The 15,490-nt window shown below is 46.2% G+C and overlaps 1 protein-coding gene across 1 annotated transcript; it reads right to left on the reverse strand.

Moving 5' to 3' along the window:
• Positions 1-1,533: 1,533 nt before the first annotated feature.
• Tmed3 (transmembrane p24 trafficking protein 3) lies at positions 1,534-9,575 on the reverse strand. Its single transcript, XM_051140485.1, has 3 exons — positions 9,297-9,575; positions 7,621-7,869; positions 1,534-1,948 (listed from the first exon to the last, which is right to left on the reverse strand). Exons 1-3 carry the CDS (start codon positions 9,471-9,473, stop codon positions 1,712-1,714), a joined length of 663 nt encoding a protein of 220 aa, XP_050996442.1. The 5' UTR covers positions 9,474-9,575; the 3' UTR covers positions 1,534-1,711.
• Between the last annotated feature and the right edge of the window lie 5,915 nt (positions 9,576-15,490).

A 15,490-nucleotide genomic window follows, 5' to 3' on the forward strand; every position in this document is an offset into this window, starting at 1 on the left:
TTTCAGAGCCCTGTGTTCATTATGAAAAGTTTTAGAGACGAATTTTGTTTTCTAAAAGTTAAGAGGACATTCTCTCCCTCTCCCTCCCTCCTTCCCTCCCCCATCCCACCCCTCTCTCAGTGAAGAATGTCATGAGAAGTTGTATTACAGCAATGGTGTGGGCTCCCGAGACTCCTGAGTGACAGAAGAACAGTACGTTCAGGTTGGCAGTTCTCACAGAAGCTGGGGCTGGCAGGGGTCGTGCAGCTAGGGGGCATCTAGGAGGTACAGGTTAAAGCTAGATGTGGTACACACCGCTTAACACAACACTCAGGATTGAGAGTGGCAGGCTAACCAGCCTACAGAGCAAGAACTGTCTCAAAAACAAAACAACAACAACAAAAAAGTAGCAGCCCAAGTATGCTGTTAATCTGAGAGGCAGACACATGAAAGTTTACTGTCTCTCACACTGCCCTACAGTTTATAAAACAATCTTTTAGGTGTACACAGTTCTTTAATTCAAAATAAGAGACAAAAGAAATACCATCAAGAGCACACAGGAAACACATTTTCTTTTCAATCAAGCTAAATAATAAGGTTTCCAAGCTGTTTTCTCAAAGGATTGTGTTGCCCCTCTTTCCCACAATGTGCTACTGTCAGCTTGGGTTTCCAGATTCCTCGCTGGCTTTCTGTTAGATGGACCAGCCTATCTTCCTTCCAGACCCACCATTCTCCACAGTAGACGTTAATCACTTCTAATGGAAGGGAATTAGGACGACACGTATGATGCCACCCTAATTGAGAGATGACATCTGATGGACAGGAAATGAGGAAGCAGGTCATGCAGATAGGGTTCAGTTATTGTCACAAAAGAAACCATTTATACGCAGCCTTAGCACAGCCTGGTGAGTGACAGGAATGGGGAGGGATCTTCCTGCTGCCATTCCCTTGGGAGGGGCACAGTTCACTGACTCCTCTCCACATCTCTACCCCGTACTGTATACAGCCACCTACTCAATCTATCACACTGTTTACATATACAGCCGTGCTCTGTACTAAGTTAGAAGGTCCTTTGAGGCAAAGAAATAGAGGCACACCCCTGCAGAGCGCTCAAACTTGGTTTTTATTAGCACGGTTCTGCCTCCAGGAGGCACAGATCACCAAGGGCACTCATTCTCCATTTGGGCCATGGTTGAATGGCTGACCCTACTGTTTCCAGGTTAGATCTGCCTTCTTCAGGTACAGAGCAGCCCATGACAGGAAGGCAAGAACTCAGAGTTCTTTTCTCTCCCTCCTACATGACAACCTAATGACCGATGTGTCATGGAGCAGTGGCAGAACTCTAAGCTGCCCAAGGACTTGGAGTTCTCCCACAGACTGGATACTGGATCACTGCCCTCCCATAGTGGCCAATCCCTAGGCTGACCCATAAACATTCTTGCTCAATGTTACACACACACACACACACTCACACACACACATACTCTCTCTCTCTCTCTCTCTCTCTCTCTCTCTCTCTCTCTCTCTGTCTCTCTCTCCACCCGCCCCCCCAAACAGATTCCTGGGCTCTGTGAGCTTCAGTTGCCGGAGTGCAAGAATCAGCTATGTGCACAAACAACAAAGTATGGCCTTTGTTCTTCCTGCAGCTTTCCCTCGCCCTGTGTCACACCCCCATGCCTACAGGAACCAGAGGCCCCAGGGGTGTGAGGGGCTGTGGCATGGGACTGCATGACTAGGAGTGGACCGCTCTGTTGGTGGGTCGTTTTTCTGTAAAGAAGCTTTTCAGCAGTAGCACCTGGCTGAAGCTGACCACAAACAGGGCGATGGTCTCGCCCACAGACCAGTAAGACACTCGACTATTAAGGTCTTCGGCTCGGGCTCGGTCCTGGGCCTCTCGCAGGCGATAATGTGTCTGAGAGTCGATCACAGTCTTCAGGGCCTCATGGATAGTTACACAGGCGGATTCCATCTAGGCAGGAAGAGAAAAGTGGTCAGTTGTTAACCCTAAGTCAGGCAGCTTGGAATGCAGCAGCCAAGGTCTGTGGCAGAATCCTAGGCATGATCGACTGATACCCATGAGGGGGTCTGTGTTAAGCATATTATATGGTTTCATAATCCTACAGATAACCTGGAGGGAACTCAGAGAGGATCACACACATTTAAAAAGGGATGGAATCAGCCTATATGTGCAAACCCTATCCTGTGTCTCTTATTTAATCCTCTCAATGCCCTGACAGACACCATCACCACCCTCAGTCAAGGACAGCCAGGGGAGCTTACCTATCCTCACTGATGAAGAAATTAAGATGGGAGGCTCCATGAACTCCCCAAGGCACACAAGGTAATTAATAAGCAATGTGAACCAGACACAAGAATGCGGGACTTTGGATCCACCGCTTACCCTACTGTATTAACTGATGCCTACAGTTTCATGTGTAAACACAACCACACACACACAGATGCTCACATAAAACACACACCACTTCTCAATATTTTTTTTAATGCCTGCTAAAGTAGTCTACGTTGTAGGCACATCTCTGCAAAAGTCTGGAACACCACCACCACCAGTCTTTGCTCCCTACCCAGGAATTTAAGACACCAGAAGCAGCCATTCCTGTGGTTACACTGTCACTCGGAACAGCCGACCTTAAGACAGGGAGGAAAGCCAGGCGTGGTGGTGCACGCCTTTAATTCCAGCACTTGGGAGGCAGAGGCAGGTGGATTGCTGTGAGTTCGAGGCCAGCCTGGTCTACAAAGTGAGCCCAGGACAACCAAGGTTACACAGAGAAACTCTGTCTTGAAAAACAAACAAAAAAAAAAAAAAAAAAAAAAAAAGAAGGATCCAGAGGGTCCTAGAAACCTACAAGTAGAACATTATGATAGGCAGATTTGGGCCCAGGGGTCCCATTCAAACTAAGGCACCAGCCAAAGACAATACAGGCAGTAAACTTTAAACCCCTACCCAGATCTAGCCAATGGTCAGAACATTCTCCACAGTTGAGTGGAGAGTGGGGTATGACTTTCACACCTACTCTGGTGCCTCACATTTGACCATGTCCCCTGGAGGGGGAGACCTGGTGGCACTCAGAGGAAGGACAGCAGGTTACCAAGAAGAGACTTGATACCCTATGAGCATATACAGGGGGAGGAAATCCCCCTCAGGAACAGTCATAGGGGAGGGGAATAAGGGGAAAATGGGAAGGAGGGAAGAATGGGAGGATACAAGGGATGGGATAACCATTGAGATATAACAAGAATAAATTAATAAAAAGTTTAAAAAATAATAATAAAGACAGGGAGGAAGAGAATCCCGCAGCCCGATCTACTCACACAAGCCCTTACAGCAGAGACTCTTCCTGGCTGGAAGAAAGAAGAAAACCCCTACAACAACCAGCGTGCTGTTTCAAGGCACTGACAGCATAATGGGTTGGCAATGGACAGGGTCCTTAGCCATCTAACTGTATAGAAGGGAATCTGACCAACAACCTGCTAACAAGAGCGCAGATGCTTCATCTTCTAGCTACACTCTCAACCTGATCAACAGCTCCATCTTAGCTTTGTGAGACTACAAGCAGAAGCCCGCTGAGCCTGCTCAGACTCTCAGCACCCAGCGATGGGAGGTGAGCGACAGGTGTGGCATTCAGCCACCATGTCTGCAGCAATGGACAAGCACTGTGCCAGGCCTGCTGAGCAACTGAGCCCTGAGTCCAGCAGCTGTGGTTACCTGCACAAAATTGAGCCTGTCAACACTCAAGCATAGAGGCCCAACCTCTAACTAAAGATCCATGGGCAGCTAACTGTTACTAGGAGAGGAACAGCAATTGGTAAGTTATTCATGTTCAGGTAAGACAACCTTTTACCCATGCTCCTAAGGACAATTATTAGTCATCTTAACTAGCTAAACCCATTGGCTCACAAAAACAGTAATAATAGGGCTGGACAAACGGCTCATAGAGAAGCCTATGGTTAAAGGCGCTGGCTGCTCTTTCAGAGGACCATGGTTTGATTCTCAGCACCCACATGGCAGTCAGTTCACAACTATCTATAACTCCAGTTCCAGAGGATGTCATGCTCTCTTCTGGCCTCCTTGGGCACTGCATGCACATTACACAGCTGTACATATAGCAAAACATTCATACACATAAAGTAAAATAATACATCTTTTAAAATAGAAATGCAGCCAGGTGTGGTGGCGCACGCCTTTAATCCCAGCACTCGGGAGGCAGAGGCAGGCGGATCGCTGTCAGTTGGAGGCCAGCCTGGTCTACAAAGTGAGTCCAGGACAGCCAAGGCTACACAGAGAAACCTTGTCTTGAAAAACCAGAAAAAAAAAAAAAAAGAAATGCAAAATAGATTTGACTATAATGTTAATAGCATAGTGGAGGAAGCCGTGAGTGAATGACGTCCTGAGTGAGTGTGCTCTGTTGACATGGGCACGGCCATGTCAAGGACTCCAATGCCTCAGGCCAGTGGTTCTCAACCTGTAGGTCATGACCCCTTTGGTGGTGATACAGTTCTTTAACAGGGGTTGCCTACAGCCATTGGAAATATCAGGTATTTACATTACGATTGATAACAGTGACAAAATTGCAGCTGTGAAGTAGCAATGAAAATAATTTTCATGGGGGTCGCCCTAACCGTGAGAACTGTATTAAAGGGCCACAGTGTTAAGAAGGCTGAGAACCACTGTGTTAGACCCATGAGAAACTAGCAAAGCCTTCCCTCATGCTCCTAGGGCAAATGTTGGCAGTCTATGCAGAAAATGTCCACTGTAGCTTTCTCCCCCAGATCTTTACAACTTATAGTTTGTGCCTTGCAGAGACTGCTCCTATCAAGATGAGCTAAAACCTGCCTCCTTGTTCAGCTGAATGTAATAACTCTGCCTCCTTGTTTATCTGACTAATAACCCCACCTCCCTGTTCAACTCTATATAACAAACACACTGAACTTCCAGGGTCCTGAGGCTTCTCCATCAGAGAACCCAGACCAGCCGATCCCAACTTCTCTTTCCGAGTCCCTGGAGCTCTGCTGGATGCAGTGTGATAGGATAAATTATGGTGCAGTCTCAGAATGAAGTAGATTAGGAAAAGGATTGAAGAGTGTTCTATGACAGCCAGTTAGAAAAAGGGAAAAAAAATCAAATAAAGAGATAAAGAGTTATGTAGTATGCTAGTTTAAGCAAGGAAAAAAGAGGAAGAATAAACCAAAAAATGTCCTTATACAAAATATATATATATATATATATATATATATGCACACTAATAACAAATTATACACAACCAAAAAAGAAAGTGATTGCAAAGGGCACCTCCACTGTTGTCAACTACCAGAAGAGGGCTCTTGGTTCACGGAAACCATGGCAGCATGCATGGACTTGCTGCTCCTCGCTTTCTACTTCCAGAGTGCCCTACAGCTGATACAGCACTGGCAGAAGAAGATGAAGACCTGCATTAAAAAGGCCTCTGTGCTGGACAGGAGTGGGCTTAGGGTAACTTTAGGCTGCTAAAGCCAGAGAACTTAGTAATAAAGGAGACCATTAGAAGGGGGAAAATGCATAAAGACACACCTGTGTGGGATGTGTGTTCACAGTCATAGGCTGTGTATGTGTATATATGTATGTACACATGTAAATACGTGCTAAAACACACATACACACATGCTTCCATTTATATAAATCCACAGGTACTTTGTCTTTTAAGCAGCGGGGAATGGCTCATTTAGTTCTCGAAGTTAGAAATCCGTTCTCCAAGGTCACCTCTGTCCCGGCACACTTGGAAACCTGGTGGTCACTGGATCTACTGGCTGGGAATTCCTCCAACCCTCGGCCCTAGCCACACACTTCAGCACACATCCACCACCGCTCCATACTGCTAAGTGGAGACCAAGCATCCAGCACATAAACCCCAGGGGTTGGAGAGAACATATCCCAAAAAAGCACATGATTAGGACATAAGGCATAAGCCCTTATCAAACCAATTTATCACCAACAGTGACACACACTCACCTATAAATGCATGCTACCTCCCCATGCACTGGGGTCTCCCATCGCTGTTAGTCTACCACAAAGCTCTTCAGCGTCTTACCACAAACTGTCAGTTAGGTAATACCCTAGCTTGCTTCAGGCTAAAAGAGGACCCATATGATAAAAAAACGGGCTGGTGAAAGAGGAACTTGACAAATTCCACCTGCCCTCATCCTTACGACAGGATCACATTCGAACCGAAGCTCTGGGAAAGGCTTTCTCCAGTGCCCTAACTCAGTAACATTTTCTCTCTCTCACTTTTTCCCACTGGTGCAAGAGGGATTCCTAAACTTCCACGGTTTCATCAGCGACCAACAGAACAATCTATCCCTTTGGCTGGATCTTCTAACTTTTACTTAAACAGCCACAGGTACACAGTGGGTACTGTGCTGGCCAGTGCATCTCTATCCCCTGACAAGCCAGAGATGGCCAAAGATTGGGCATGAGCCACAGAGAAATGGAATATATGGTCGCCTCAGAGAGCAAGCCAGGCAAAAGGTTGGCCTCCTTCGAGAACTGAGACTTTCTGGCTTTGGTCCTGGAATGAGTTAGTATGGCATAGATGGTTATTCCTGTCTTACAGGTTCCCCGGGCCATGGCGATCAGTCACAAGACAAACATTTGGTGAGTTCCCTTGGGTACAAGGCCTCCTACACTGAGGTATTAAGAATATAAAAGTAGGTAGATACCAGATTCCTGGCCCTTGGGAAGCCCAGCCTAAGTGTAGAAGGAAGGAGGAGCTAAAATAGGGAGAGAGGGAGAGAGAGAGAGAGAGAGAGAGAGAGAGAGAGAGAGAGAGAGAGAGAGAGAGAACTCAGGTTGGAGACTGGGGTTAGTCAATAATCTTGAGAGAGCCATGGGGCTCCATGGAAACTACCCATCCTCCAAAAAATGCCTTGATTCCTCTGCCACAGTGGGATCTGTTGTTCAGAGACTGTACTTGGTAGCCAGCCTCTCACCCTGACTTGCTACACAGGTGCTCACCGAAGAGACATGAGTGGAAGTGGTGGTGTGTGTTGACTACGGGCCAAGGTTTGAAGAGGCAGCTGCGCCTTTCACCTTCTTTTGGTATCCAGAGGCATAGAGGTCTGAACCCCGAAGGAAGAATGACGGTGAGAGCGAGCCTTGGGGCTCAGGACACAGCTCTGTAATAGAGCGTGTGCTTAGCATGGACAAGGCCACATGTTCAGGAGAAAAAAAAAAGAAAAGAAAAGAAAGAGCATGGATTCCTAAGTCACCACGCAGCCTTTTCCAGACCGTCCTGAGAAGAGATCCCCGGTGTGCTAAGCACTGACTGACATGTGGGTTTGGTTATGGCAGCATGTGCTACCCTTACCAACACACTCCTGAGGCAGGCTTTGGGTGTTCACTGTCTGAGCATACCATGCAGCTGACAGGTACGTGGCATCATTCTGAAAGAGGTGCTGTGCCAGAGAAAGACAGTTGGAAAGGTGGAGAGGGAAAAACCTCAGGGATGAGAGGACTCTGGCTGAAACCAGGCGACCAGAAGGGGGATGGAGTCTTTTACAGGTAGATGTAAGCTAAGACAGGGACAGAAAAGCAGGGACACACTGAGAGCAGGAGGGGCCCGACTCACTAGGCCTGCCCTGTCCACTCACCTGGGTGAGAGCTGTGACCCTATTCCCCATGTCTGGGAGAATGGGGGGCTCGTCACCCACTTGGAAGTCAAAGTAGACGGTCTTGTGGGAGAAGGTGGAAAACTCATTGCTGAAGCAGAACCGGTAAACGCCCTTGGCCTCCGTCCTGTACGTGAAGCTGTCGTACTGCTTCTTGGTCTCCCTGTAGATGACATTTCCCGAGGGGTCCTCCACATAGCAGTCCACATCGTAGTGGCCTCCAGTGATAACCTGACAACCACAAAAAAAAAAAAAAAAGTGTGCTGTTACTGGGGGCAACCAATGCCTTGAAATGCTGACCGTAAACAGTGTCCACTCTAAGCATCCTATCTTTTAATCCTCATCACTTTCCAACACAAAGGCCACGACACTTCCCGTTCTGCTGAGCTTGAGCAGTTAAGTAAGACACAGTGGTCACTGTACTCACGTGACAGAAGCCATTCAGGGAGAGAAGGGTTTGTTCTGGCTCACTAACTTGAGGGCACAGTTCATCACGGAGAAGGCACGAGGCAGCTGGTCACATGGCATCCAGAGCCAGGAAGGGGAGAGAGATGGATGCTGATGTCCTGCGGGATTTCTCCCCCCAGCCCAAGGAATGGAGGGGGGAGGTGGTACCCACACTTAAGGTGGCTCTTCCCACTCCTATCTAATTTAGAAACCCCCTCACAGACATGGCCAGAGGTGTGTCTCCTTGGTGATTATAGATCTCCTCCCCCACTGACGAGGAATGCCAACCCCCATGGCTTCTGGAGCCTCACTGGCCACATCACTAAGAATGCTCTTCTTGTTCTTCGGCTGCCTGTCCCGAGGCAGGAACATACACAGTTTGCTTGTTGGCCACAGATGTGAGAAAGGTCTCATCATTGACTCCATCATACATGACGTTGTCTCCAAGCAGAAGCAATTCCTCAGAGCTTCTACTGCAAAAGGACTGTTCAACGTGCACCTGTGTCACCTCATTTCTAGAAGCCTTGCTTTAACGTGGTGACACATTCCTCCGACCCTAGACCTGCTCGTTAACCCAAGGGGACGGAGCCATTCATTACCAAAAGCAACTGTTAGCTATGAGATCTGTCCATGGGGGCAAAAGTGCAGGACCTGACTTCACTGAGCCATATGGTTAAAAAAAAAAAAAAAAAAAACAGGCAAGCCAGGTAGCCACACCATGGTGGGAGGAGGGGTGAATTCCCTTGTGAATCCTCCTTTCCAAAAGCCTCTTAACCGCCAGCTCACCCCAACTCCAAATGTAAATGATGCTGACTGGGCTTGGCTTCAGCCCCAGCAAAAATATGCAGCCCAAGAGACAGTTGAGGCAGACTGCCAGCCTGTGTCCAGCTAATTAATACTGACATCCATTGTGGCGTATCTGGGGAGGTCATTCTGGTCAATTCTGCAGAACACGGGTGGGTGGGGTTGCAGGGGGTGGACAGGCCTCCCCTCCTTAGGCGCGCACCTGTAGCCTGCCTAACTCCCCAACCACCCTGGCCCACTTCGGGTGGGCACTGGCTGATACAAACGTATCAATTTCAGGGAAAAGTCAACTGGTCTAGGGTTATCCTCCGCTCCCCACCCGAGCCCCAGCAGCCTCTGGTGGCGAATCTTGACCTCTCCGGATAGTGGCGCCAAAGCCTGGGTGAGACGCGCGGCTAGGGCCGCACCTGGTAATCCAGGGAGAACTTCACGCCCTGCTCCACCTCTTCGTGGAAGCACTGTTTGGCATTGTCCGGCAGCTCAAAGGTAAGCTCAGCACCCCGCAGTCGCTCGGCCCGGAGCAGGAGCAGAAGCAACAGGAGCAGCATCTGGAAGGATGAAGCGCGAGGAGCCTCGTTGCCCATGATGCTTTGGCCTGGTCCTCCGAGCGGCAGTTCCCACACAGAGATAGCAGGGAGCTGGGTGGGGTCCCTGGAGAGACGTGGCGCGAGCTCTGCACAGCGCTTCCGGATGGCTGCAACTCAGTGCGCAGCCGCATACCGGGGAGGCGGGCCTGGGTCTTTCCCTCCCGCTGCGCCTGCGCACTACCGAGCTTATAAACCGATGGATTCTGCCACGGGTCACGGAGACCGGTAAATCTATCTCAGTGTGTTCCTCCAGATCTTGTAGTCGAGAAATCCGGGACATAGCGTCATACCCAGTAGTTAGGAGGGCTGGCTGAACAAAAAAGGAAAAGCAGGGAAAGAAGGCAAATGGTCATTTTTAATGAAAATTATAACCATCTAACTAGAAGAATCAAGTGAAGATAGCAAAAATCAATGAGCAGAAGTTCCCACATATTAAATATGCAATGATACATTTAAGTTAAAAACAAAAACGAAAACTCTGCATAAGTTCAGAGGAGGAGGCCTGATTCCACAGCTGTTTAAGTTGCAACAGGCAGAATTGGAATCAGCATCAAACTGCATGTAAGAGAGATGCCTGCGTTTTTGAAGGGTAAATTACTGCTTTACCTGACAACGATCAGTGCCATCTATTGTACTATTTTTAGGAGAGGTATTAACAAAATTGGGGGGCCAGCCAAAGGAAGGTGATTAGAAGGAAGGCAGCATAAAACACTGCCAGGAAGCTGTCTCCAACAAGGGAATGCCAAAGTAAGGAAGACTTAGCATGGGAAATTAAAACCAACAGGGAACCTTAGCTCTAAGGGTTCACATAACAGCAACCCTTATTTGGCTCTAACAGTGTGCCTGACACACAATCACCTGTGTGTCCAGGTTAACGTAGTTTATATTAATTCATCCCCAGTAACAGCCATGTATTTAACAAATAACTTTGTTCCTATTTGACAAGGAAGAAACAGGCGCTCAGGATGTCTAATTCAGTAATACTTGTCAGCAGCTCAAGGCAGGGGTGATCTATAGTCTCCATGGTTTTGCGGGTCACCTGAGCAGTTGAGCTTCAGGCAATCTTCCCTGGAATTGCTCACAAAGCTACATTCAACCTGAGTCCCTCTGGGCTGTACAAGATGACCCCACTGGCATGTCTGGGAAAGATACAGGTTATATACCTTGTTTCTCTTCCAAATATATATTTTTTTCACCACTGGTAGGCTAGGTTACCTTTCTTTCTTTCTTTTTAAACTAAGAATTTATTTATTTTATTATAATTTATTCAGATTACAACCGGATTGTTATCCCCTCACTTGTATCTTTCTGTTCCCATCCTCCCTCCCTCTTTTGCCTGTAGGCTCCAATTTTTCCAAACCTACTTTATTTGGGGTTCTTTAAATGCTTATACCTCCCTTCCAACCCACCTACCCTAGATAGGAGGTTTAGGGGAACAGGAGAAGTAGACCTTGTTGAATTAAGTTCCTGGGAGCGATTCCCCTGGTGTAGTTGGCAGGATTTCAGCAGACCAGCAATTCTACCAAGGTTGCTGATGGAACCTGGAAAAGCAGCCGGAGGCTGGAGCCTCAAAGACTTTGCTGGAGAAGTTCTTTCTTGGAGCATCTTGAAGTGCAGTGATGGTGAACAGCCAAACAATACCAAGATCCAAAAATCCCCACCTCCTATTCTGGATATATATCTGTGTGTGTGTGTGTGTGTGTGTGTGTGTGTGTGTGTGTGTGTATACATACATACATACATACATACATACATACATACATACATATCTTCTCAGAGTCTATACTAGAGTGTTTTTCAGCTGGCAAAAACCAAGTCCTCATATGAGATGGTTCAACCTCCAAGTAGATAAACATCACCTGCTCTCTCACAAGTCTGTTCCCCATCCCACACATGGATTCAAAACAAAACATGTTTATATCCACTACATTTGCCCTATTCCCTTTCCCTAAACTTCTGACAAAAGGGTACCTCCTCCTCCACCATATGACCACAGCCTATCAGGTTTCATGAGGATAGCCTGCTTCCCCTTCCTCTGTGTGTTACCATGCCTCCCCACCAAGGGGAAGTGGTCAAATCAGGGGCACCAGAGTTCATGTCAGAGGCAGTCCCGCTCTCCCCACAACCGTGGAGAATGAGCTGTCCATTGGCTAGATCTGAACAGGGGGTCTAGGTTTACTGCATGCATTATCCTTGGTGATACAACAGTTTGTGCAGCGCCCCTGGGGCCAGATCCGCCAGCCTTGATGGTCTCCTTGTGGGGCTCCTGAACCATTTGAGTCCTTCCATTCGCCTCCCATTCTTCCATACCACTCTCACCTGGAGTCCAACAGCAAGTCTCAGCATCTGTCCTGATCCTTCACTGAATGGAGACTCTCAGAGGACATCTATGTTGGGCATTATTAGTGGATATTAATCCACTTATAAATGAGTATACACCATGCATATCTTTCTGTGTCTGGGTTACCTCACTCAGGATGATCATTTCTACTTCCATCCCTTTGCCTGCAAATTTCAAGATTTCCTTGTTTTTAGTAGCTGAGTAGTGTTCCATTGTGTAAATTACCACAGTTTCTTATCCATTCTTTGGCTCAGGGGCATCTAGGTGGTTTCCAGATTCACTTTCTCAGAAAATTGAGAATAGTGCTACCTCAAGAGCCATCTATACCACTCCTGGGCATATACCCGAAAGATGCTCCGCCATACAACAAGGACATTTGTTCGACTATGTTCAAAGGCTGATTTTCTTACGTGGCATGCTCAGAGAAGCATCCCTAGAGGATCCAGGCACAGACAGCAAGGTTCTCTAAGAGCTAGGATGCAGAATTCCTCCAACATCACTTTTCTATACATTTTACTGGCTAATCAGGCCTTAAAGCTGACCTGGATACAAGAAGAGGGAGAATAGACCCTACCTCTAAGGTGAGAAGTTGTCAAGCCTCATTGTAAAGGGAGAACCTTTGGGGAAGGGAGGCATCTGGGACTGTTAATCTAGGCAGTACTCAAATTCACTCACCTCACCAATAGTTAAACCAGAAGCTGAACTCAGAGCTGCACAATCCTGAACGCCCTGTTTCCCCCAACAAGAACACTGCCTCTACACATCGCTCAGAGTCATGTATTTCTCCATGTTCCACATAGTAAAACTGCATGCTAAGCATTAATGGCACTATAGTGTATCTCAGCTCAACATGAAAAATATTTTCGGGGAACTCAAATGTTTCAGGAACAGAATGAATGGGTGGCACAGTTCCCATCCCTGCATATACTTGAGCAGAGACAAGCAAGAGAAGAGCCATTTACTGAAGATACTATAGAGATGGTTCACGAGCTAAATTACAGAGTGTAATGTTAGACCACCTCTGAAGTGCCTTTAAAACTATACATCCCGTCGTATGTGCTGGGAAGTCCTAAAATGAAGAAATTCTTAAAGAAAACTAAAACAACACCTGTCTTTCCTATTCCTGGGGTGACTTGTGAAGTTGTTTTTTTTAAAAATGTAGTATCTAAATAGATACAGGAAAAGCATATGACAAAATTCAATAATTGTTTATGATGCAAACTCTTAGTGGCTTAAGAATAATAGATAACTTCCCTTTTGCTGTTATCATCTATTCAAACTGGACTAAACTCCACGGTTCATACTAAACACTTAAATATTTCTCTCTTTGGAGCTGGAGAAACGACTCAATGGGTATGAATGCTGGTTCACAGGCATGAGCTTCTGATTTCAAATCCCAGAACGCACATAAAGAAAACTGAGCATGGCCGTGTGCAGGCCTGTAACACCAACACTGTGGAGGGCAGAGATGAGAGAACCTACAGGGTTTATGGATGCTACCCCATCTCCAGAGTCAGTAAAAGGCCCTGTCTCAAAGGAATAAGATGGATGGTGGCAGATCAGGACAGCAATGGTCTCTTCTAGCATTCGCCCACACAGAAGAATGCTCACATGCACATGATGTGAACAGCAATGGTCTCTAATAGCATTCGCCCACACAGAAGAATGCTCACATGTACATGATGTGAACATATGCCACATATATGTGTGCATCGCGCGCACACACACACACACACACACACACACACACACACACACACACAACCTTTCCTTTGAAGTTGGGGCTACAGCATAAATGTCTATAATTACAGTGGAGATTCACATTCAATTTCAGGCAAGAAGAGAAGGCAAGGGAAAGAGAGAAGGGAATGAACTAGAAGGAAAAGGCCAGAACTGGCTGTTTCCCAAGGGTGCCTCAGGGATTCACACTATGACTTTTGTTGAATCATTCATTTATGTTTTACAATTTCTCAGTGTGTGATGTCATAGTTATAAAAGTTGAAAAGGTGAACGCGTGTACTAAGGTGAAATGGACAATATGAACTGGCCTATCTGTGCCATTTTATCCTTAACCTTAACATAGCAGGAACACTCTCCAACAGGCTGCTGGGATTTTGAAACCAAATCAGCCATTGATGAAGAAGAAAGATGGATGGAGCTGAAAAACACTGTGTCAAGTGAGGTGAGCCATACTCAGAAAGCAAGCACTGCATGTTGACCCTCAAATTCAGATTCCAGCTTCTAATTTATATGTATGTGTATTTATGTAAAAGTGTGTGTGGATAGAGCCCATGGACGTGGAAAAGGGCCCATGAGATGGGGAAGAGGCTTTGAGGAAGGTTGAGAATAATAGAATTCATGTGATATTGAAGTGGAAAGAGGAATCCTGGAGGTGGAAGGGGTTAAGCATGAATAGGGGTTAGGAAGATGGGCGAGAAAAAAGCTTAGGAAGGAAGGGTCAACCAAAACTAAATATTATGAAAATATAGGAAGAACATCTGATACTTTGTACATTAGGGTTTTTCTTATGTCAACCATAAAGCAACGAAAAGAAACAAATCCATGTATTCTCTATGTGGATTGACTAAAGCAAATAGAAAATTCACGAACAAGTTAGTGTTATCATGAAACCATAAGCAACGCCAAACAAACATAACAGAGAAAGTAGAAGTTATTTGCAAACTAGGTAATAGGGTGTGGTGGTGTCATTGCTGCCCTCCTGGGTCTTACCAATGTCTCCAGGACAATGTTTTTGTAGTTGTCAGTCACTTAGACATCTTTTGTATTAGAAGAAGCTATCCTATCTTTTATCACCAAACCAAGGGGAGAAAGATATTCCCTAATTCCAAAGCAAGAGTGCATGTCACAGGCTCCCCCAACTAGTTGCTTTTGCCTATGAATCATAAAGTGGTTCAGAGCTGCAAGCAACACAGAGAAGACTGATGATGGCATAGGGTGTCCAGAGGTTATAAGAGCCAGTGCCAGGCCTGCATCCAGGGGAGATGGTCCCCATAGCATGATTTTGGTAATGAACTTGGTTATTTACCTTTCTGAATTCCTGCTCTTCTATGAAGCCATCCCTATTCTTACCACTGGTTCAATAGAGTTTGACCTTGTTCACTGAAATGCAGGTTGGAATCCTGGGAATGCACCTCTGTGGTAAGTGGTTGCCTTTGTGCAAGGCCCTTGGTTCAATCCCCAACAGTGGGAGTAAAACATCCGTTTGAAATGAAGTTTAACTGTATTCTTTTTCATTACCCAAAATAGAGCCAAAGCTGTGACTTTGCTCAAAATAATCAGGAAAAGATAGAACAGAGAGATTCTACGGAGTGCTTATGAAGGTGATCCTTACAGTAAAGTGGGTTCAGTTATGATCATATCTCACATTATATATAGACTAGTCAACAAACTCGTTCTCAAAGAGTGGAGGGTCCTTTACAATGGCCTTCCCCAAGCTTTTTGTATTGATTATACATACTTGAATACAAAACTTTATCAGTAATATATGTAAAGGACCTAAAAGATTAAGCAATGCAAAAACAAGTCACCAACAGTTCAAAGATAATATCCATTTCATATCACATCCCAAGGTCCCCACAATCCCTCACCATTCACTCTGGTTACTTCCGCCCTGGAGTGGTTCTTCCCTATATATAATCCAGTCATTTGATTA

The sequence above is a fragment of the Acomys russatus genome, chromosome 32 (assembly GCF_903995435.1).
Source record: "Acomys russatus chromosome 32, mAcoRus1.1, whole genome shotgun sequence".
Classification (NCBI taxonomy): domain Eukaryota; kingdom Metazoa; phylum Chordata; class Mammalia; order Rodentia; family Muridae; genus Acomys; species Acomys russatus.